This window comes from Pelodiscus sinensis, chromosome 9 (genome assembly GCF_052426305.1).
Source record: "Pelodiscus sinensis isolate ZL-2025 chromosome 9, ASM5242630v1, whole genome shotgun sequence".
Lineage (NCBI taxonomy): Eukaryota > Metazoa > Chordata > Testudines > Trionychidae > Pelodiscus > Pelodiscus sinensis.
Window position 1 is genome coordinate 13,791,081 of NC_143060.1, and position 24,530 is coordinate 13,815,610.

Consider the following 24,530-nt stretch of genomic DNA (forward strand, 5'->3'; position numbering starts at 1 on the left):
AGTAAGAACTCTGCAGTAGGCAGATGTGGGACAATCCACCCTCCACATAGGTCTCAGTCTTATCTCTAGGCAAGGCCTACACTGGCGGAGAAAACTGATTCAAGATATGCAACTCCAGCTATGTGAATTGCGTAGGAGGAGTTGACGTACCTTGAATTGATTTTTCTGGGGTGGCCCCAGAGTGGGAGGTCGATGGGAGAAACTCTCCCATCAACTTCCCTTACCAGTCACAACAGCAGTTGATGGGAGTGCCCTCAGTGTTTGATTTAGTGGGTCTTTACTAGACCTGCTAAATCGAACCCTGGAAGATTGATTGCCGGAGCGTTTATCCTCTGGTTAGTGGAGACATGGAGAGATTGCTTCCAACCCTGAAATAGGAGGTTAAATGCTGCCTCCAAACATTTGTTATAAATTAGAATAACTCTGGCTAGCCTCACTATCCATGTCCACCTCCAATCACTTTTCAATCTTAAACTCTTGGTAAAATGAATTCAGGGCTACACATTTTTAAAAACAGCAACTGCAGACACCGAGGCTACGTCTACACTGGCCCCTTTTCCGGAAGGGGCATGTAAATTTCATGAGTCGTAGTAGGGAAATGCGCGGGGGATTTAAATATCCCCCGCGGCATTTAAATAAAAATGTCCGCGCTTTTTTCCGGCTTTTAAAAAAGCCGGAAAAGAGCGTCTACACTGGCCCCGATCCTCCGGAAAAAGCGCCCTTTTCCGGAGGCTCTTATTCCTACTTCAAAGTAGGAATAAGAGCCTCCGGAAAAGGGCGCTTTTTCCGGAGGATCGGGGCCAGTGTAGACGCTCTTTTCCGGCTTTTTTAAAAGCCGGAAAAAAGCGGCGGACATTTTTATTTAAATGCCGCGGGGGATATTTAAATCCCCCGCGCATTTCCCTACTACGACTCATGAAATTTACATGCCCCTTCCGGAAAAGGGGCCAGTGTAGACGAGCCCCGAATGAGAAACTGACCCTGGACTAGACAAGAGTCTTTGTCCCCTCTATACACTTTGCACAATCATTGGCTTTGGGGAAGGGGAGGTGGGAGTGAGAAGCTGACGGGGGTGAGTGGTGTGACAGGGATGCAGCTGGACTCAAGCTGATTTCCTGCCCAGCTCTAGCCCCTAGCCCCCAGTGATTCTACAGTGTTTTCAAGGAACTGATCATATTTTTGTTTTCAGTGAGAACAAGAGGTAATTAGACGGCAGCCCTGCTTGCTCGAGGCTTTCTGTATTGAGACCATGCCTGTAATTTATATCCTGAGTGTGTCGAAATGTGGCAAGGAAAGATGGTGTCTCACACAGTCAAACCCTTTCAGGTAAAATAAAGCAGGCAGGAGGATTGATGGGCTGTAGCAACAGGCACATGGTTCCACAGAAGGTTTATTTTAATTCATTTCCAAGCCCAGCGTAATACCAGTCAGCGCTTTCTTCAATGCTCCCGTCTACTCCCACCTGCTGGCTGAGGTTCCTTACTGCTCCTTGGAAGCGCTGTGGTAGCTCTTCTTCCCCACTTTAAGATCTCCCCTCGGAGTCTCAACATTCCTGCTGCAGGCTGAAAGGTCTCGGAGGGGTAGTCGAGTTAGTCTGTATCTGTAAAAACAACGAGCAGTCCCAACGTGGCACCTTAGAGACCAGCAGGGTTATTAGGGCTGAATGTTGATTTTGGCTGCTCAAAAGACTGGGGCTGCATCTAGACTGGCAAGTTTTTCCGCAAAAGCAGATGCCAACTGTCTACACTGGCTGCTTGATTTTGCACAAAAGGACTGACGTTCTACTGTCCGAAATTAGTGCTTCTTGCGCAAATGCTTTGATGTTCCTGTTTGGGCAAAAGCCCTTTTCCGGAAATGTTTTTGCACAAGAGGGCCAGTGTAGACAGCGAAAAACAATTTTAAATTTGTAGGCGTTCAACTTTACACTTTCTTCATTTTATTGACTAATTACCATACATTGTAAATTAGAATCAGAAACTCGTAAAGCTTCCATTACTCTTCCCGTAACTAATTGGAATTGGTTTGTGATTAGTAACAGTAAAAATGGTCTTTGCACTAAAATGACAGTTGAAAAGGCGACTCGATTTTAATTTTGTTAGCAAATATTTTTTAATGAACGCTAATCATAATAGACATGATTTTTTCCTGATAGAAACCAAAAATAATTGTTTAAACCTTTCGCAGCATAGCCTGGCGTAATAAGTAGTGCATTCAGCTAATTTAAGCGGCAGGGTTGTTTATGCAAAATTTGGTATCTGTAGGTAATCGCAAAGTCTGATTTTATTTTGCACCATTAAATCCACAAACTTTTCAAACTATACAGTAGATGTGAACACAGCATAGGAACTCTCAGGGCCTGTAGGCCTGGCCTCCCTTCGCACAGCATGTCTGAGTCTCCCCTGCACCCAGCTGGGCTCTGCCCAGTCAAGGAGATCCCTTTCCCTCCAGCCAAGCCCCGGATAGCTCTCCCTAGCAACTCCTCCCCATCCTTTGCCTTCTATCCAGGTAAACAGGTTTGCCTGGGCCTCTCTGTTCTCTGCCTCTCCTCTCTTCCATCCTTCGTTCCCTCCTGGCTGGAACCAGCTGGTCAGGTCCCTGGGCTCCTCTCTCCAATGCCTGTCTTGAGGGGCAGGGGAACAGTCTTTTGGCAAGCAGTGACCCCAGCCCCACAGGAAGGAGGCAGGGTTTGGGTGACCCCAAAGCCAGCCGCATGGAGGGACAGATGAGCACTGATGCCAGGCTGGTGTGGGAAGCAGGACTTGGGTAAGGAGCAACACCAGCCCCACATGGGACCAAGCTGGGCTCAGACAAGAGCCTGCCATAGGGAGGTAGGGCTCCAGCCAGTGACATGGGTCAGGCTAGTGTGCTGCAGGGGCAGCCCTATGTGCAGGGGGCCTGACTGGCCACACCATGATTGGTTGGAGGAGTCAGCAGACCAGCTTTTAAGCCCAGCAGCAAGTCAGTGTCTGCATAAAGCCCATGGCTCTGGTAGCTCCTGATTGTTCTTCGTCCTGCTCCTGCCTTGCACATGGTAACCCAGTTCTGACCCTTGGTACTATTGCTTGGCTCTGGCTCAAACCATGACATCTGACCTCTGGCTACTGATGTCTGCTCCAACCACTGGGCACAACTACCCACATCTCCATCCCCATCACTGACAGTGCTGACTTAATATATGCAAATCTTTTTGTGATCCTGTCTTGGCATATGCTATAGCCTAGTGGACAGGGCATGGGCCTGGGACTTAAAAGACCTAGGTGCTTTTTTTTCATTCTGCCACTGCTTTGGTGGGTGACCTTGGCAAGTCACTTCCTGCTATGGGCCTCGGTCCTCCATCTGAAAAGTGAGGATAATGGTAGCGATGTCCTTTGTAAAGCATTTAGAGTTAATAGGCAGCAGAGTTAAAACAAACAAAAGGAAGTTTTCTTCACCCCAAGGGCTCAGGCACTCCCTCTCTCATTCTCTGTTTTGTGTGTGTGCTTGTCTCCTGCAGGTTGTGAGGGCCATCAATTCCATCCTGCTGTGGAGGGTCATCCGCCTGGGAGACCTGGATCCGATTGTGGCTGGATTTGCCCTTCCAGGGTTCCCAAACTGCGCTGGAGCAATCGAGGGGACCCACATACCGATCCGCGCACCTGAGCATCGAGCAACCCAGTATATTAATAGGAAGGGCTACTTCTCCATGGTGCTGCAGGCCCCGGTCAACCACCGTGGACACTTCACAAACATTTTTGTCGGGTGGTCGGGCAAGGTGCACGGACGCCTGTGTGTTTCGGCACTCCAGCCTGTACGGGAAGCTGGCGGTGGGCACATTCTTCCCCCGCTGTGACCTTGCTGTTGGGGAATGTGCAGATGCCACTGTGCATCATGGGGCACGTGGCCTATCCCCTAATGCCATGGTTAATGAAGCTGTACACCGGCCACTTGGACCCCAGCAGGGACCAATTTAATGCCCGCCTGAACCGGGCCAAGATTCAGGTGGAGTGCGCCTTTGGCTGCCTCATGGCGCGGTTCAGGTACCTCCTGGTCCGCCTCGATGAGGGGGAGCACAACATCCCCGAGGTAGTCGTGGTATGTTGTGTCCTCCACGATATTGTAGAGAGGAAGGGGGAGGCCTTTCTTCCGGGGGGGGAGGCAGATGCCAGCTGCAAGGGGCGACCCTTTGAGCAGCCGCAGATAGCTGTCCTCCACCAGGCTCATCAGGCTGGGGTGTGCCTCCGGAAGGCCCTCAGGGAGTGGTTCTCTGAAGGACCCCAGTAACTCGCCCCAGAACCGCTCCTAGGGGCCTCTGGCTTGCTGCCCTATCCCTTTCCCACCACAACCCCGCCCCTCACCCCCTTCACTGATCTCTCCATAAAGACACTTGTATGGTGTTGAACAAAACGAACTCTATCTTGATCTTGCAGTAAAAACAGCTGGGGAGGGGGAGGGAGCTCAGAGTGCTGTGGGGGGTGGCTGGATGTGCCACCTTGGATGCGGGGATCTTGTCGGACTTGGGGTTGGGTGGATCTGGGGAACACAGGAGGGTGGTCAGGCGGGGGGCTGGAGCAGGGTCAGGGATGGCAGAGGGCATAGGTATCGCTTGGGGAGGGGGCATGGGCATCGCTTGAGGAGGGAGCAGAGGCATTGCTTGGGGAGGGAGCAGAGGCATTGCTTGGGGAGGGAGCAGAGGCATTGCTTGGCGGGCAGAGGGAGGGGGAACGGGCATAGCACGGGGGTGGTAGGCAGGAGCAATGACAGCAGTCAGGTCTGCCATCATGTCACGCAGGGCACACATGCTATCAGACTGCTGCGTGAGCTGGTCCCATGCGCGGTTCCGTTACTCTGCCTCCTCGCGGCTCTTCTGCGCCAGGATCAGCTGCATGTCGCGCAGGACACTGACATGCTGCCGCATCAGGTCTTCCTGGACCCTGGCGCGCTTGGTCCGGCTGTGGCGAACACAAAGAGGGCGAGGCGGTCAGTCATCCCTGCAGACGCTGTCCCTGAGACCGTGCCCTCCTCTGTGAGCAGTGACCAACAGTCCTCAGGCCAGAGCAGGGGGCTATCCCGGGAGCAAGGCCATGTGTGGCCTGCATTTCAGGCCTGCCTCACAGGGGCCCCGAGGTGCTCAGGGGACCATGCTGCCCATTCCCTGCCCCACTGGCCCACGGACAATCAGGCAAGGGGAGTGTCCGGCCACAGTGGGATCCCATGGGTGGCAGAGGAGCTGGGAGCAGCCTGGCTCTCCCTGGGGTCCGCCCACACACCTGCAGCTCACAGCACTGTCCATGGGAGTGGATGGTGTCTCGCACGTGGAGGCATGTCCGTGTGCTGTGTGGCACTCCTCAGTGTGGCTGGAGTTGGGCCTGCACCTTTGTGGCTAGCCTTCTTCTAGCAGTGGCAGGTGCTGGGAGGGCCCCCCCTGGGAGGGCCCCCTCTTGCCCCCCAGGGGCCGGATGTGTATGACCTCCCCTGAGCCTGGCAGAAGCATCTCACCCATGCTCAGGGGCTGCCTGCTGAGTCCGCGTGGTGCACAGTAACGCTGCACGTGGTTTCATGTGCACGGACTGCAGCACGATGTCCAGCCCGAACAGCCCGAGTAACGCTCACGCCCCGCCCTGCCCCCTTTGTGCCTGCCTCCCCTGCCCTGTGGGTGTGACAAACTGAGAGCGCTCACCTGAAGATCCGTCCCCAGCATCAGAGGCCTGGGAGATGCCCTGGCAGACAGGAACCGGCTCCAGGGACAGGGAGATGGTCTCCTCCTCCTCCGGCTGGGTGACGACAGGGGTCTCGAGGCCGGAGTCCACCACGACGAGTGGGGAAACAGCTTCCCCACCCCCAGGATTTGATGCAGCTCCTGGTAGTAGGAGCAGGTGTGGGGTCCTTCCCCTGAGCATGAGCTGCACTCTCTGGCCCTGAAGTATCTCTGACGGAGCCCTTTCACCTCACTCCAGACTCGTTCTAAGGTCGGGGGTGGGTGGCCGTGCTCCGCCAGGGACGTGGCCATGTGCTCCAAGATATCCGTGTTGCAGCACTTGGACTGGGATCCTGCAATGTCTCCTCCTCACCCCATAGCTCCAGGAGGGACAGGATCTCTGCTTCAGACCAGGAGGGTGCCCGCTTCTTGGGTGGGTCCTAGGACCGCTGGGGTCAGGGGAGTGTCGTGGGGGCGTGTGGCTCTGCCATGGATGAGCAGGCCTGTGGGAGGGAGAGCCGCGTGGTCAAGTGCTGCTCTTAGTCCAACTTCCTGCTACAAGGCTTGTCCAAGGTGCTTGCCGCTTTAACAACCGGCAGGAGACAGGAACTAAGAGCTGTGATTACTTTGGACAGAGTGTCCACCAGGGCTGTTCTTGAGCAAAAACTTGCAGAGAGTCTACACTGCACACGCGGTCTTGCGCAAGTAAATTTACAGTACAGCGTCGGAAAACAGGGCTTCTTCCGGAAGAGTTATTCCTCTCCCCACGAGGAATAAGCCCTCTTGCACAAGAGCTCTTCCACAGGAAGGCAGTGTAGACAGGAAACATGAATTTCTTGCGCAAGAAAGCCCTCTGGCTAAAATGGCCATCAGAGTTTTCTTGTGCAAGAGAGTGTCCAGCCCCATGACATTTGCTGTTCCCTGTGCTACACTTGGGTACATCATTCATGCCTCCAGCCACGTAAAGACCATCGGTTTTTCCCCTCTTCTGTCGGGGGTAGGGCTAATTCCAATGGTTACAAGGAAAACCAGTCCAGAGGGCCTGCCGCAGGTCAGGTCTTGGCACGGTAAATACAAACCCACACTCGTCTGTTCACCTTTAGCCTATAGAAGCTGTTTATTTGCTGTAGCTTGATTTTTTAAAATCAGATGCTGCTTTTACCAAGAAAAAGTGACTTTTTCAAAGTTTTACCTGAGCAATAACCATTACCAATGCAACCCTGGAGTGGGTCTGGCTGTTTCTTGCTGTTTTTTATTGTTTACACCAGTGGTCCCCAACACAGTGCCCGCAGGTGCCATGGCGCCCGCTGAGTGATCAGGGCCGGCCCTGACCCGGGCACGCGGTGCATGTGCGGTGTCAGCCCCAGGTGCCCAGCGCATGTGTGGCCCCGGCTCTGGACAGCCCCAAAAGGTTGGGGACCACTGGTTTACACTTTGTAACTTGCCGGGGGTCAGCTCAGGGCTCCATGCAGTGGTGATACTCTGTCAAAGCACTGCCCCAAAATCAGAGCAGCTGAATGTTTCTTCTAAATTACACGTAGGGATGTTAAGTAGCGATTAATAAGCTAATTGAGTATTCCATTGACTGCTCGATTAGTTGATAACGGGGTAACCGCCCATGGGTGATGCAAGCTGGGACTGAGCAGTGCTGGCTCATGCCAGTTCTGGGAGCTTACCCCCTTATCGACTAATCAAGTAGTTGATAGAATACTCAATTATCTTATTAACCACGACTTAACATCCTATATTTTAGAAGAAACATTCAGATATTCTGAGTTGGGAGCAGAACAGAAGCAGCAGGAGGGGAGTGAGTCGTGACTTAACTACCTGATAAGCCTAGGCAAACCGGGTAGTTGACTACTCAACTAGTTGCTCACATCCCTACTAAAATGATCCATGTTGTATGTTATCATTAGACTCCAGAGTCAACATTTCATTGAAACTAGGGACAGCCCAGACCTGGTAAAGGGCTCTTGTTTCTATGTTAACAGTGAACAGGTCACTTGTTCATAGAATCATAGAATCATAGAATAATAGGACTGGAAGGGACCTCGAGAGGTCATCGAGTCCAGCCCCCCGCCCTCAAGGCAGGATCAAGCTCCGTCTACACCATCCCTGACAGATGTCTATCTAACCTGTTCTTAAATATCTCCAGAGAGGGAGATTCCACCACCTCCCTTGGCAATTTATTCCAATATTTGACCACCCTGACAGTTAGGAATTTTTTCCTAATGTCCAATCTAAACCTCCCCTGCTGCACTTTAAGCCCATTACTCCTTGTCCTGTCCTCAGAAACCAAGAGGAACAAATTTTCGCCTTCCTCCTTGTGACACCCTTTTAGATATTTGAAAACCGCTATCATGTCCCCCCTTAATCTTCTTTTTTCCAAACTAAACAAGCCCAGTTCATGAAGCCTGGCTTCATAGGTCATGTTCTCTAGACCTTTAATCATTCTTGTCGCTCTTCTCTGTACCCTTTCCAATTTCTCCACATCTTTCTTGAAATGTGGCGCCCAGAACTGGACACAGTACTCCAGCTGAGGCCTAACTAGTGCAGAGTAGAGCGGCAGAATGACTTCACGAGTTTTGCTTACCTGTTGATACAACCTAGAATCATATTTGCTTTTTTTGCAACAGCATCACACTGTTGACTCATATTCAACTTGTGGTCCACTATGACCCCTAGATCCCTTTCTGCCATGCTCCTTCCTAGACAGTCGCTTCCCATCTTGTATGTATGGAACTGATTGTTCCTTCCTAAGTGGAGCACTTTGCATTTCTCTTTATTAAACCTCATCCTGTTTACCTCATAACTGGATGATCTTTGCAACCTAAAGGCTAGAGCTTTTAATTTTTAAACGAGAGTTGTAAGAGTAAGAGGGTGGCACAATAGTCTTTCAAGTGCATGAAGCAGGCTAATAGCTCTCTAGCCGGGACATGCATCCTCTGCCCAAAGGTGGCACATGTTCTTTCTCTACCTGACCCAGACGGTTACTTCCTCCAGACCTGAACGCCAATTGCCCATGTGTGACAGCATGTTGGACTGTTGCTAGCCCAGTGAGCTGTCCTAATGAAGTTTCTCTCTCAAATTAATTAGACCCAAGATTAACAAGGTGGCACAGCCACTCCAGCTCCCAACTGTGTGTCTTGGGCCCAGCGTTAACCAAGCTGTTTTACTTAATTCTTTCAGGCACTCCAGCAGGGATTTAATAGCCTCTGAGGCGTAAAATCAAAACAAAAACCAAACAGAAAACTTCGCTCAGCTCCTAGAGAAAAGTCTTTTTACAGCAAGCCTGTATTGTAGCAGTGATGAGATTTGCCTTATTTAATATAAAGAGGTCACAGTCACATTCCTGGGCTTTGTGACCAGGGAGAAGACAGCAACAGCAGCTTAATAAGCCAGGTGGCCTCTCCCTGTGCTGACCCTGGGATAAAAATGCTGACTGGCTGACAGTGAACCTCTTTGTCTCTTTATGTACCATGCTAGCATACGGGGTGTGTCTAGACTACAGGGTTTTTTTTCGAAAAAAGTGGCCTTTTTTCCAAAAAAACTTTCTCTGCGTCCAGACTGCTGCCGTGCTCTTTCGAAAGAGAATCAAAAGAATGCGGCAGTTTTTTCGACCGCAGAAAATCTCGTTTTATGAGGAAGAACGCCTTTTTTCGAAAGTGCTCTTTCAAAAAAAAGCGCTATATAATGCAAACTGTGTTTTTTTAGTCTGGATGTTCTCTTTCGAAAAAGTGGCTTGCTTTTTCGAAAATACTGGTTGTAATCTAGTTGCTCTTTTTCGAAAGAGGCTTGCAGTCTAGACGTAGCCATGCTGAGCCCCCAACCTTAGGGAAAGTGCTGTTCCTTTCAGCCTTCTGAGGGATATGGAGCAGGGTCACTTTTATCATCTGCTATATGGCAGTTTAATCTTTGTTCTTCTATGTTGTGTGTCACAAAGCTGGTGCTGAAATTGGAGTCCCATTGTACTACACATGGTATAACTATCTATGTGGTGGTGTGGAATAGAAGTGCTTACAGTAAGTCCAACTAGCGAAGCCAAAGCGTGGGAGGACATGAGGCCCGGAGCAGTGAAGTGACTTATTTATGGTCTCACAGATCAGTGAAAGCACTAGGAAGAGAATTTCCTTTTGACTGTTAGCTAGTGGCCTACGCATTACACCACACTGCCACACTACCTTAACTCTCACACATCTTTATGCTGGAAATTGCATTTGCTGTGTTGGCTCTTGATACCAGTGGGATTACCAACCAGCTGATTAGCAGAGTGCCCACAGCTATCAACTTGTGTTTCTACTGGTGGTGCACATTCACAGCACACGTAACAAAAATTATTCTGCCCATGGATGGAAAAAATGAGAGGGAACAGTGAAACAGAACCTCTCACACCACACCAAAAGGTGCTGAAAATGGTTTGTCACACAGCTGCCATGGGACCAGAACGGGAGAAGGCTAAATAGGCAACTGGCCAAAGACTTCTAAAGGGAAGAATCAAGGAAGCTTCCAAATGTTCTGCGATCTTGTGTTCGGCAGACAGGTTGCTGATCCCTTCTATAAGAACAGATGCCTGACATATAGCCAGCATGCTTGATTACTTTTACAGGTATCTTTGGAAGTGGAACGTTTATTTAATCAAGCTACCCAGTTAGAATGTCTCCAGTGGGTGCACTTCAGTACAGAAAAGCAAAAAGGTTGGTTGGTTGTTTTTCCTGAATGGGCAAACAGGGTCTCTTGACTAAATACCTAATTTTGGATTAAACCCTAACTTTACACTGTATCTCAATAAATGGACACGAGTACAAAATGGCCCATCACACTTGACAGGAAGCAAAATCCACCTTTGATGTGAGAAATTACAACATCTTGACAGTCCTTTTAAGGTAGCCTAGATTCTTTTTGATAAAAGTTATATTTGCTTCTAAAAGAAGCTGAATTGATTTTAATGGCTGATGTGTTAGTTTGACTATAAATGAAGTATGTCTTTCCACTTGCTATTGATCACTGTAGCTCTGGAAGTGGGGAGACCAGAGATCTCTAGCTCAGAACCACTTAAAATTTTTTTTAAATGTGCAGGCTATAGCATTCTGCTACTGTAGAATGACAAATAACTTGATGCCAGCCATAGGTGATGATTACCAGTAAGTGAGACAGAGAAGGGTGTTCCCTCACTTCAAACTACTGTTTGTTGTTTCCTTGGGTGTATCTGCACAGATGCCCGTTCAGGAACACAGTAAGGAAAATGATCCTGCTTAAGTCACTAGACACTAACCTATTTACAATAAACTTTTTTATTTGTCATCTGCACCAGACAATAAGAAAGGGTAGCAAAGGGTCAGTAAAATTTTCGCTCTTAAAGAACTTTGCATTCCTCTGTTTAATAGCACAGTGCATTAGTGAGTGAACTTGCTGCTGTATTGATCTGACCGCATTAATCCACTGGCCAGGAGCAGAGAATCATCCAGTGCTACTAGAGAATATCCCAGTTCCACTGATTTCAAACTCAGCGCGGGTGGTCAGTGCTGCAAAGGAATTCCCTCTCTCTCCACAGTGCAAGGACAGTGAAAAGTGATCAGTGGTACATACGCACAGCTACCATGTATATACTGCACAGGCTTTAATGGAACAGTAGTCTATTTCAGCAAGACTACTATACATTTGTATATTTGGGGAAAACATATCAAACTTCACTCTATCCAATTTGTTTCAGGGGGTGTTCTGCATGTGCAAGAATTGGAAGAAAAAAAGGTCCAATAATGGTTACGTTTGATTGCACTAGAAAAAAATATTAAAATATACAGGTAGAAGACTGATTATTCCTATTTGTGTATAGGAACAATACAGCTGATGGTGAGGGTTTCTCATATCCCTTTTTGTGCATGCATGTCCTGCTCATTTTAGTCGATGAACCTTCTTGCCAAAAAAGTAATTCTTAGAGAAAGGAGAATGCTTTACTAAAACAAAAAATGTAGGAGTCCCAGCCTTTACAAAGTATCTGCAAAAAAACACAAAAAAGCCATTAATCATCTTCATTTCTACCCCAATATTATATAGACTGAAAGCCCTGGACCCACTTCAACAATTAAAAAAATTGGCTTCATAAGGGCTGATGACAAGATTTTTTTTTTGCTGAATTAGCAGCACCTGTTCCATCAATGTCTGTGCACATATGGGGAGAGTGTTTTATGACTCAATTCCTCTCCCCACAACTTTTCTAATTACAATTAAGATAGTATTATCACCCTGAACATCCCATCTATCCTGCCAATTTAAAGCTGCAATAACTGGCACGGATTATGCATGCTGCTGAGTTGTATGGAATGATAGCTAAGATACAGTCCTGAAAAGAAAAATCCTTGTCTGAGATTTTATTGATGACTTTGCAGCAAGATCTCTAGCTGTAAAAAAGTGGTATGCTGACTCAGTAATACAAGCAGCACAATATTCCTTCTCCCCATATATAGAACCTAGCTTCTTTTTAAATCTAAAGTCACATGCGATTTTTTTTATTGTACACTGGGGTTAGGTCAGCCTCTCAACTTCTTTGCAGCTAAATTCAGATTTTTTTTTTTAAATCAGCATGGGGTGTTCTAGATCTCACAGGCACACTGGGTTGTCAGCGCCAGACACCTGATCCCTTCAATACTCTCAGTCCCCGAGGTCTACGCTCTTGATTTTTTTTAACAAAGTGTTTGGAAACGGCATTAATATCCATGTGGGTGTGAGCGAAAACAACAGAGCAAAGACAGTGCAATTTTCATGTAGCCCACTGAGGTGTTAAATAAAGTGGCACAGAGGTAATTTTATGCTGTTTCTTCTCTTTCAAAAACACACATTATGGATGCAGACCAAAAAGCTAGGTGATCTCCTTCTCATGTAGTTTAGACCTTCCCTCCTTATGGATTCCAAAAGTCAGACTGGGAAGTGTGATTTGTTATTAAAAAAGCCATTTAACCCTACACAGGAGGCACCTGAATTTTACACAGTGAGCGTGACTGTACTTCTCACATGACAGATGAACAAATAAAATGCTATTCCAGGCCACTCTCTCACCTTTGGTGCTGCAGCACTTGTAGCAATGTGTTTTGTGTGTTCAGCTGGTACATTTCCTCTCTTGCTTCATCTTCAAAATAAAGCTGGATAAAATAAGGTGAATATTTAAGATACACCTGTGGGCAAGCCAGAGGTACCAGGAACACTAGCTTAAAGTCTGCTGACAGATTCACCACGATCACACACATGGTTAGGTAACAGAGGATCTGCATATATGTCTTCTAGTCTCTAAAACGAGGGTACTAGTAAGGACTCTTAAAGCTTCATATACTGAAAAGGGAATAGAAAGACCTTGGGGGAAGGGAAAAAAACCAGAGACGTAGAAACCTGTCAACAGCTGGTTTTGTAGAGATGCAGGCTTTTATTTCTTTACTATCTCCATGACTTTCGTTATATAAACCAGTATCTTTTTCACTTGTTATGACTGCCCTTGCATAAGACTGTCTCCAGCCAAACAACAGTTGCACTAAGAACGTGAAGTACTCTGCTTGTCAATGAAGTGATGGGGTTATGGGAATAAAAAACTTGGGAACACTTTTTAAAAACTGGCTAAATTTATCCCTGTGTAACTTCATTATAGTTATCCAATCGATACATTTAGCCTATTCTGTTTAAGAATCATTATTACTACAGCTAGGTCTAAAACAAAACTTGTCCCAACATATTTAAGGCCCCTTAGATTGCATATGCTTCCTGTTGGCAGTTTTCACCTGATAAAATAGTGCCTGAGGACTTGTCATGCTTTAGGAAAAGACTGCTGCCTTGAGATAGGATACTGCAGTGGGAAATAATCCCACATACCTGTAAGCGTGTAATTCACGTTGACACATTCTGAAAACGTATGTGAGAAGTCACAACCTAATTAAATTATTTATCTAAATGGTTACTCTCATCAAGACTCCATACAAAATAGCATCTAACTCAGATCTAGGCTACTTATTTCTAACAATCATTCCTGTGCTTTTCTACTATGTATTAGTGTACACATTATTTTGAACATTTTTCACTAAAGTATGGATTAAAAAGTTATTAAGTTAACAACCTACAAGTGTAATTCTTGACCATTACATATATGGGAATCGAAGCAATAAAATACCTCATAATAAAAATATAAATCCAAACTGAGTGTGAGAGAGAGAGAGAGAGAGAGAGAGAGAGAGAGAGAAAGAAATTTTCACTTTCTTAATTTAAACAACTTTGTGTACTTCTAACAACTACAATAAATTTAGGAAGCTTCCTAACCTGGAAATGTCTGAATGAATGTACCATCCTCAACCTTATTTCACATGAAAGCATGCTAAGCAAAAATGTTACATATATATTTTGTATACTTAGTAAGCTGCTTATGAGAAATCAATTAAAATGTACATCTTAAATACAAAATAGAAAAAAGGACACATTTTCTACCTCTAGGTTGCCAGGATGATATTTTCTTTCCAAATCCCAAGGTGGTAACTCAGCAAACATCACCAGTAAATGATCAATAAATCTAAAAGCCAAGGTAGATCTTGCTATGATCCTAGTCACAACATTATACAGCATTCAATAAATACAGTACTATAATCCATGCTAATAAATCTACTAGTTCAACTGCTCTAATTCTTATATTTCATATGAATGATGGCAAAGATTACAGGAGAAAGCAGGTTAATCATAATCAATAGGTTCAAGACAAATGTTAATTTCACAAACATACTCTTCACATGTCAAAGTTTAGACTTTGCTTTAAACACATATTTTCATTAACAACTTTCACAGCAGCAGAAAGTAAGCATTTAATTTGATTTTAGAGTTTTAAGGGATACTGCCGAGATACATGTATATTAATTCAAAATTGATTTTCCCCTTTCTAAATTACTAACAAAGCTATAAATTAGCGCATGCGCGTGCACACACACAAAAAACCCTTTTCAAAATCTAATTTACGTGTCATTATTTATGCTGCCTGTTTACTTTTTACACTTTGGTCATCTTACACAGTGAAACTGCTCTGATTTGTAGGAATCATTTTCACTTCCTTGCATCTTGTACACAGCACAATGCTCTTGTTTTCCAACAATGTAGGACAATGTTAAAATCCCTTCCTTACCCATCAACATTGCAATTCAGAACAAAAATAATTCATTAATATTATGTTTGCTTAATACACATGCCACCATAAAAGTGTTATGAATGTCAAGTCAATTAACTTGTAACCCTGCAGGGCTAGAAGCTGAGGCCATGTCTCCACTTGCAGAGATTGATCTTCTGCTGTTCATTTTAGCAGGTCTAAAAAAGATCCGCTAAATCAAATGCTGAGGGTGCCTCCAGTATGGTTCTGGTACTCCTCACAGTCATGAGGAGTAAGGAAAGCAAAGGGGAGCATTTGCTTCCATCGACCTCCAACTGTGAAGACAGCACCACACTCAGCTTAAAGTATGTCGACTCCAGTTATGTTATTCATGTAGCTGGAGTTGTGTACCTTAAGCTGATCTTCTGGTTCTAGTATAGACGTGGCCTAAAGCTCACACCAAGGGAAGGGGACTTCCTCCTTTCCTATGTGATACAGCACTTGCTTCTAGCCTGGAGTTAACAGAATACTACTAGATATCTAAGAGCTATTTTCAGTCATTTTTGGAAATGTTTTATAATTTTAACTTCTTTCTCTGAAACCTTTGTACCATATTTTCCGGCGTATAAGACGACTTTTTATACTAAAAAACATCCCCCAAAAATCGGGGGTCGTCTTATACGCCGGGTATAAACATACAGGTAGTCCCCGACTTGCAGGTACGAACGGGGCTTTTCTCGCCCCGGAGGACACGGACTACGGGACCTCGCGGTCCCGCCGCCCATGTACTCTGGGGCGAGAAAAGCTGCTCTGCGTCTCTCTGGTCTGCAGACCAGGAAGACGCGGAGCAAAGCCGCGGGGGAAGCCGGCAGTGGGACATCCCAGACGCGCCGCAGCTGTCCCGCTGCCGGCGTCCTCAGAGGCTTTGCTCCCAGTGTCCCTGGTCTGCTGGAGATGGTCCCCAGCAGACCAGGGGCACCGGGAGCAAAGCCGAAGCGGCGGCGGGGTGCAGCGCTTCTGAGGCTTTGCTCTGGCACCCCGCCTCAGAAGTGCGGCACCCCACCGTGGCCGCGGCTTTGCTCCCGGTGTCCCTGGTCTGCTGGAGACGGTCCCTAGCAGACCAGGGGCACCGGGAGCAAAGCCGAAGCAGCGGCGGGGTCCCGCTGCCGCTGTGGCTTTGCTCCCCGTGTCCCTGGTCTGCTGGGGAGGGGGGGGGGCCCAGCTAGTGCGCCCCCCCCCCCAGCAGACCAGGCTTTTGTTGTGGACCCTGGGGCAGAGCAGCTGGGGCGCTGCCGGTTGGCCTCTTAAGGGGAGGTAGTCTTATACGGCGAGTATAGGCGAAAACCTATGTTTTAACTAGAAAATTAGGGGGTCGTCTTATACGCCCAGTCGCCTTATACGCCGGAAAATACGGCACCTGGGGACTTCAAAAAACAGTCCTGATTAATTCTCTTGTAAAAGATGTGGTATAAAGCTTTCATTGATACATGCTTGAGATAACCTGTCTTCTTTATATCACTATCATTAGATATTCCACACTCAACTCATAAAAATCTATATTTTGGCCCTGAACTACCTTGAACACATTCGGAAGTTTGGTGCTATTTCTTCAATGAAACAGAATATCTGATGTAATCATTACTTTGCGTTAAGCAGAAATCACCTGGAGTCCTCGTGAAAAGCTGAGATGAAATCCGTTTGCCCATATTCAGGATACAGGAAGAGTACAGGCCAGTTTACTTTGCCATTATCATCTAAGCAGACTTTTGTGCCAACTGCACTGTCAGAACTCAGTCCATTTAAGGACATCTCACCCAGACCATGTGATATTTCATCTTCCTCCTTAGAGGCCTCTAGAAACAGCTTGATGTTCCTTTCCTACATTGAAAAAAATCAATTTGAGAACATCATCTACAAATCAAAGATTAGCCACTTGACTATCTACATATGGAGAGCAATTTTTCCAAATGACAATTTTTGAGAGAGAACCCTACACACCTCTTAAGCACATACCTTTATAGCAGCAAGTAAGGCCTCCTTTTGAGACTGTTCCTTTTTCTCCTTCAGTTGTGCTTTCCTTATGTCCCGCTGTTCAGCTCGCTGCACGCAAGACAAGTTTGCATCACAATCGTGAAGTTAGTCAACATCCCTCATTACTCTATTTTACTGAAAAACTGCAAAATCAATTTGGGTCACCAGAAAAATTATGGTTCCTCTCCCTGTATCTCTTTACAGTGACATGTCCAGAAATCACATTCAATTCCATTTCATGGAAATGCCAAGTGACTGTTTTTTAAAGTATTTTACTCGTACTTTGTCCTTATATAAAATCTTCCAAGCTCAGAGCTCTCTACAACCATTAATTAAATCCTCGACGTCCCCTGTGAGTGAGGCAATATTGTTATCGCTATTTAACAGATGCTTAAAGGAAGTGAAATGATGCTCAAGAAATAACTCCATGCTCAAGATCACACAATGGTTGGTCAGTGAGAGACAGAAATGAAACCCGGGCTCTGGGGACGTAAGCCTTTGCTCTAACCAGCAGACTATACATTTCAGGTATGGGAAGAAGCATTTTCATTCTGTAAAAATAGGAGGGAATACTTGGCTAACTTATGTCCGTTATGATTTAAGAGGTCTTGCTTTCTCTACCAAGCCATAATAAGCAGTTTGGTCTCCACTATGGAACTATGTCCCTTACTACAGTGATGCTGACTCCACTAGCTGTAAAACTGGAGGCACTAAATTTGGACAAGACTAATATTTAAAACTTAAAGCCTGGAAGAGACCATTAGGACATTCAATCCATCCTCCCTGATCTTTAGATCCTGCTAAACAGAGACTGTAGTGCCCTCTGGAAAAATGACAATTAGCATTTATAAAGTGCCTTCTCAGGATCCCAAAGTGCTTCCCAAACAGGAGCTGGGGATACTAGATTGATGGTCTGATCTGGTCTGGTAAATTCTAGAGTGCCATGGTTAAGATTTTGGTTTAGTTTTTACCTTTAATCTGTCAGCTTTGGCTCTCATTTCCACAAGATTTTTCTCCTTTGAATCTATCCTCAGACCCTCCTCACACCATGCCACTGCTTCTGGGAAATTCTTTAACTCCAAATGACACAAAGCTCCTGAAAGAATTAGATTGCAAAAATTCTGACATATGACCAGTATATAAATCTGTTAATACAAAGAGTAGTCTGTCCTCATGGATCCTTTCTAGTATGTCTGTGATGTTGAAAGCTTCTGCTTCAGGAGTCAGGAAGGGATTTCTTCCCTCCTGTGTACGCCAAGAAAGATAAAGCACCTAAGTAACTGATTTCCTTTCAGACAGAGAATAGCATTACAGGCTATAGGCTATTTAAGGAAGATAAATAAAATGTATTATAAAATGGAAACAAACTTAAAAAAACCTTGGGGGTTTTTTTTTAATCCTTTGATGAAATATATTTTTATAAGTTACAGACTAACACAGCTACCCCTCTGAAATTTTTAAAAATCTGATAGTCTACCCCTAAGAACAGTATTGCAACAAATTATCCTTACACAGCATTTTGAAGCCTTGGCTTTTAAGTACTTAACTTAAACATCCTTGATCATTGTGTTGTTATACACAGAGTAAAACACTCTTTGCACACAATATAGTGTTGCAAAATAAAGTGGTCTGGGTTTGATATTTTTAACTTATCTTTCAACTTCAAATACTGGCATACTAGTCATTTATTTTTAAAACCTTACCTCTTATTATTGCTTTGAGATGGTTGGGTCTCAGCTTTCTTGCTGCAATCACATCATTGAGAGCAGAACGGTAGTTACCTATATAAAGCAAAGCACACAAACAACTTCTACAATCCAAGTAGATTTGAGGGCAAGAGGAATCATTAGGGTTATCCATAGCATAATGCATGGTCTATGACTACATTATGGGTACAATGGAGGCTGCACATTAATGACAACAGAAATAAATGATTGGGGTAAATCTAGTGCCCAGAAAAGTGAAGGATGGATAACATGTGCTAGGATACACAATGCACAAACTGCTACTTTTAACATAACAGATTGTTCTCAATATTTATGACTTCCTTGTTTTGTTACAGGGATCTCAATGGGACCTTTAAGAATACACAGATCTATCCAAAATCTGATGCACATGTATAATTTTCTGTTTCCTTATCTTTTCATTATAGACCCAGAGTTTTATCAGCATCCTTCTCTTGCATCTAATCCTGACCCAGCTTTTACAGTGTGAATGCCAAGTCAGGATTTGCATCAAAGCAGCTCTAAGAATTAGCCCAAAGAAGACCAGCACCAGCCTGTTTGCTTCTCACTGATTCCTCCCCAAAACACTTTGCTTCACACACAAGTCTTAAATTTAGCAATATGTGAAACAGAAGCTCCAAGGTTTGACCACCTGCAGAGAGAGTTACAGCCACAGGGCCACTTCACCTTGATTGGTCCCTTCTATTAAACCATCTGTTCAACCTTGTATTTAGTGGTGACACTCAAGTATCTTTCCCAGCCCTGAGGAAGAGCTCTGTGTAACTAAAAAGCTTCTCTGTTTCACCAAGAGAAGCTGGTCAACTAAAATATATTATCTTGCCCACCTTATCTAAGTTCTTGATTATCTTAAAATCTTTTAAAAGTTTGTAACAGTTAAAGCACGTACCATAAATAGGAAAAACAACTTGGTCATTTTTGGTTACACAGAATCTAGACTAGACGTAAAATGCAACATAGGACATAGTCTATTACCCAGATAAAACTGTGCTGCAGCACGGTTAGTATAAAGCACAGCATTCAAGTCTTGGTCACTGCATTTCTTTTTTAACCCTTCAGTATATGAGATAACAGCTTTCTTGTAGTTCTTTTCCTTGAAATATTCATTCCCCTCATTCTTATAGGTGTTCGCTTGCTCTGAAGAAACAGAAAAAACAAAACCACCTTTCATTGTGCAAGGCAAACAACAGGTCAACCCCTATGAGTTTAGCATGCCTACAAAGTGCAAACACCCCTTATATACCCAATCCCCATTTCCAGAAAAGCAGAGGTCTAGAGCCCACCACACCCACCTACAAACAACTAAATCCTCAAATCCCAAAAATAATCCCAAAGAGCAGTACCACAGTACCAGATTGGTGTGAAAGCAGAAATTTAAATTTCCATGAAATTATGAAGTACCTTCAGGAGATCGATCCTCATCAAAAATAATTGACTGAAGGCAAGCCAAATCAGGATTCTGTTCAGGATCAATTTCAGCAGGGGATTGCTTCATAAACAAGGGGATCTTGTCAAATTCCTATTAATAGTGGCCAGGGTGGAAAAGACAATCATACAACTGAAATTAAGTCCACCTTTTGGAAATCATTATGCCCTTATTAATACAGTCTCGCAAAATACTCTCATCCCGCACATCAACTCGGTGAGGGCACAGGTGGCCTGTACTACAACAAAGGTGTGGAAGAAGCTCACCCACATCTCTTTGGGAGTAAGAGCCCCTCATTTGTGATCCCTTGGAAGGAAAGAGGAGTTTCTCTCTCAGCAATGCAATGGGACATTTCATATCCCACAACAGAGGGGTTTTACAATCTCTTGTGCTGGGATTACGCTAGTATTAGGCACATGTTTTGGTGCCATCACTGCCTCCTTGTGAGGGGAGAGCCCCTTTATGCGCCATCTGATAGCTGCACTCATGGTCAGGCTCATGCCCCTGCCCCCAGCTCTGTCAGACTCACCACAGCTGCTATGTAAACACAGGAGATACTCCCCCCCCCAAACACACACACACAACCCAGGCAGGGCACCCTACAAACACAGAGCTCCAACCTTTCACACTTCCTCCCACCACGTTGCTTCCCCATCTCTGTGTCCCAGGCCCCAGCCCCCCAACACACATCCCATCTCCAGGGATGGTCCCTCCACCCCATTGCTGGCAGCAAGCCCCTGTCCTCTAACCCCCACCACCCCTCCCCCCATTGCTGGAAGCAAGCCCCCACCCCCTAACCTCACCGCCCCCCCACTGCTGGCAGCAAGCCCCCGCCCCCCAACCCCACCGCCCCTCCCCCCACTGCTGGCAGCAAGCCCTTGTCCCCAACCCCCACCACCCCTCCCCCCATTGCTGGCAATAAGCCCCTGTCCTCTACCCCCCACCGCCTCCCCCATTGCTGGCAGCAAGCCCCTCCCCCCATTGCTGGCAGCAAGCCCCCGCCCCTTAGTCCCCACCGTCTCCCCCATTGCTGGCAGCAAGCCCCCGCCCCCTAACCCCACCGCCCCTCCCCCACTGCTGGCAGCAAGCCCCCTAAGCCCACTGCCCTCCCCCCACTGCTGGCAGCAAGCCCCCGCCCCCTAAGCCCACTGCCCTCCCCCCACTGCTGGCAGCAAGCTCCCGCCCCCTAGTCCCCACCGTCTCCCCCATTGCTGGCAGCAAGCCCCCACCCCCTAAGCCCACTGCCCTTCCCCCACTGCTGGCAGCAAGCCCCCGCCCCCTAAGCCCACTGCCCTCCCCCCACTACTGGCAGCAAGCCCCCGCCCCCTAGTCCCCACCGTCTCCCCCATTGCTGGCAGCAAGCCCCCGCCCCCTAAGCCCACCGCCCCTCCCCCACCGCTGGCAGCAAGCCCCCGCCCCCTAAGCCCACCGCCCCTCCCCCACCGCTGGCAGCAAGCCCCCGCCCCCTAAGCCCACCGCCCTCCCCCCACCGCTGGCAGCAAGCCCCCGCCCCCTAAGCCCACCGCCCTCCCCCCACCGCTGGCAGCAAGCCCCCGCCCCCTAAGCCCACCGCCCTCCCCCCACCGCTGGCAGCAAGCCCCCGCCCCCTAAGCCCACCGCCCTCCCCCCACCGCTGGCAGCAAGCCCCCGCCCCCTAAGCCCACCGCCCTCCCCCCACCGCTGGCAGCAAGCCCCCGCCCCCTAAGCCCACCGCCCTCCCCCCACCGCTGGCAGCAAGCCCCCGCCCCCTAAGCCCACCGCCCTCCCCCCACCGCTGGCAGCAAGCCCCCGCCCCCTAAGCCCACCGCCCTCCCCCCACCGCTGGCAGCAAGCCCCCGCCCCCTAAGCCCACCGCCCTCCCCCCACCGCTGGCAGCAAGCCCCCGCCCCCTAAGCCCACCGCCCTCCCCCCACCGCTGGCAGCAAGCCCCCGCCCCCTAAGCCCACCGCCCTCCCCCCACCGCTGGCAGCAAGCCCCCGCCCCCTAACCCCACCGCCCTCCCCCCACCGCTGGCAGCAAGCCCCCGCCCCCTAACCCCACCGCCCTCCCCCCACCGCTGGCAGCAAGCCCCCGCCCCCTAAGCCCACCGCCCTCCCCCCACCGCTGGCAGCAAGCCCCCGCCCCCTAACCCCACCGCCCTCCCCCCACCGCTGGCAGCAAGCCCCCGCCCCCTAAGCCCACCGCCCTCCCCCCACCGCTGGCAGCAAGCCCCCGCCCCCTAACCCCACCGCCCTCCCCCCACCGCTGGCAGCAAGCCCCCGCCCCCTAAGCCCACCGCCCTCCCCCCACCGCTGGCAGCAAGCCCCCGCCCCCTAAGCCCACCGCCCTCCCCCCACCGCTGGCAGCAAGCCCCCGCCCCCTAAGCCCACCGCCCTCCCCCCACCGCTGGCAGCAAGCCCCCGCCCCCTAAGCCCACCGCCCTCCCCCCACCGCTGGCAGCAAGCCCCCGCCCCCTAAGCCCACCGCCCTCCCCCCACCGCTGGCAGCAAGCCCCCGCCCCCTAACCCAACCGCCCTCCCCCCACCGCTGGCAGCAAGCCCCCGCCCCCTAAGCCCACCGCCCTCCCCCCACCGCTGGCAGCAAGCCCCCGCCCCCTAACCCAACCGCCCTCCCCCCACCGCTGGCAGCAAGCCCCCGCCCCCTAAGCCCACCGCCCTCCCCCCACCGCTGGCAGCAAGCCCCCGCCCCCTAAGCCCACCGCCCTCCCCCCACCGCTGGCAGCAAGCCCCCGCCCCCTAAGCCCACCGCCCTCCCCCCACCGCTGGCAGCAAGCCCCCGCCCCCTAACCCAACCGCCCTCCCCCCACCGCTGGCAGCAAGCCCCCGCCCCCTAAGCCCACCGCCCTCCCCCCACCGCTGGCAGCAAGCCCCCGCCCCCTAAGCCCACCGCCCTCCCCCCACCGCTGGCAGCAAGCCCCCGCCCCCTAAGCCCACCGCCCTCCCCCCACCGCTGGCAGCAAGCCCCCGCCCCCTAAGCCCACCGCCCTCCCCCCACCGCTGGCAGCAAGCCCCCGCCCCCTAAGCCCACCGCCCTCCCCCCACCGCTGGCAGCAAGCCCCCGCCCCCTAAGCCCACCGCCCTCCCCCCACCGCTGGCAGCAAGCCCCCGCCCCCCAAGCCCACCGCCCTCCCCCCACCGCTGGCAGCAAGCCCCTGCCCCCTAACCCAACCGCCCTCCCCCCACCGCTGGCAGCAAGCCCCCGCCCCCTAAGCCCACCGCCCTCCCCCCACCGCTGGCAGCAAGCCCCCGCCCCCTAACCCAACCGCCCTCCCCCCACCGCTGGCAGCAAGCCCCCGCCCCCTAAGCCCACCGCCCTCCCCCCACCGCTGGCAGCAAGCCCCCGCCCCCTAAGCCCACCGCCCTCCCCCCACCGCTGGCAGCAAGCCCCCGCCCCCTAACCCCACCGCCCTCCCCCCACCGCTGGCAGCAAGCCCCCGCCCCCTAACCCCACCGCCCTCCCCCCACCGCTGGCAGCAAGCCCCCGCCCCCTAAGCCCACCGCCCTCCCCCCACCGCTGGCAGCAAGCCCCCGCCCCCTAAGCCCACCGCCCTCCCCCCACCGCTGGCAGCAAGCCCCCGCCCCCTAAGCCCACCGCCCTCCCCCCACCGCTGGCAGCAAGCCCCCGCCCCCTAAGCCCACCGCCCTCCCCCCACCGCTGGCAGCAAGCCCCCGCCCCCTAAGCCCACCGCCCTCCCCCCACCGCTGGCAGCAAGCCCCCGCCCCCTAAGCCCACCGCCCTCCCCCCACCGCTGGCAGCAAGCCCCCGCCCCCTAAGCCCACCGCCCTCCCCCCACCGCTGGCAGCAAGCCCCCGCCCCCTAAGCCCACCGCCCTCCCCCCACTGCTGGCAGCAAGCCCCCGCCCCCTAAGCCCACCGCCCCTCCCCCACTGCTGGCAGCAAGCCCCCGCCCCCTAACCCCACCGCCCCTCCCCCCACTGCTGGCAAGCCCCCGCCCCCTAACCCCACCGCCCCTCCCCCTAACCCCACCGCCCCTCCCCCCACTGCTGGCAAGCCCCCGCCCCCCAAGCCCACCGCCCCTCCCCCACTGCTGGCAGCAAGCCCCCGCCCCCTAACCCCACCGCCCCTCCCCCCACTGCTGGCAGCAAGCCCCCGCCCCCCAAGCCCACCGCCCCTCCCCCCACTGCTGGCAGCAAGCCCCCGCCCCCCAAGCCCACCGCCCCTCCCCCATTGCTGGCAGCAAGCCCCCGCCCCCCAAGCCCACCGCCCCCGCTGGCAGCAAGCCCCCGCCCCCTAAGCCCACCGCCCCCCCCCCCACTGCTGGCAGCAAGCCCCGTCTGCGGGCCCCGCACCTGCTCCCAGCTGCCCGCGCTGAAGGCCCCCTCGTAGCGCTCGGTGCGGAATCTGTCGAGGAAGCAGGAGCCCGGCTCGGCCTCCTCCGCCTGCCCCGCGGCCGCCTCCATCGGCTCCCGCCCGGCTCTTCCGCCCGCCCCGCCCCGCCCCAGCGCCGCTTCCGCTGGGCCTGGCCACGCCGCGGCACCGCCCGAGCGCAGGCATCGCTCCTGCTCCCCCCACGCGTCAGGTCCCGCCACCCCCC

General features: G+C 50.5%; 1 protein-coding gene across 1 annotated transcript; it reads right to left on the reverse strand.

The window, feature by feature from the left end:
- Positions 1–10,946: 10,946 nt before the first annotated feature.
- On the reverse strand, positions 10,947–24,443 carry TTC4 (tetratricopeptide repeat domain 4). Its single transcript, XM_075936043.2, has 10 exons — positions 24,286–24,443; positions 19,952–20,069; positions 19,526–19,687; positions 18,512–18,589; positions 17,780–17,904; positions 16,791–16,877; positions 16,441–16,655; positions 14,135–14,216; positions 12,728–12,810; positions 10,947–11,669 (listed from the first exon to the last, which is right to left on the reverse strand). Exons 1-10 carry the CDS (start codon positions 24,394–24,396, stop codon positions 11,567–11,569), a joined length of 1,164 nt encoding a protein of 387 aa, XP_075792158.1. The 5' UTR covers positions 24,397–24,443; the 3' UTR covers positions 10,947–11,566.
- Positions 24,444–24,530: the final 87 nt, after the last annotated feature.

What these genes read in the sequence shown, in the direction of transcription:
- TTC4 (XM_075936043.2), bottom strand. Translation starts at nt 24,396, where the DNA reads ATGGAGGCGGCCGCGGGGCAGGCGGAGGAGGCCGAGCCGGGCTCCTGC. An exon ending in TGAGGATCGATCTCCTGAAG is followed by an intron (nt 19,688 to 19,951) that starts GTACTTCATAAT and finishes CTGTTTCTTCAG; the next exon opens with AGCAAGCGAACACCTATAAG. An exon ending in ATCATCCTGGCAACCTAGAG is followed by an intron (nt 12,811 to 14,134) that starts GTAGAAAATGTG and finishes TATTTTATCCAG; the next exon opens with CTTTATTTTGAAGATGAAGC.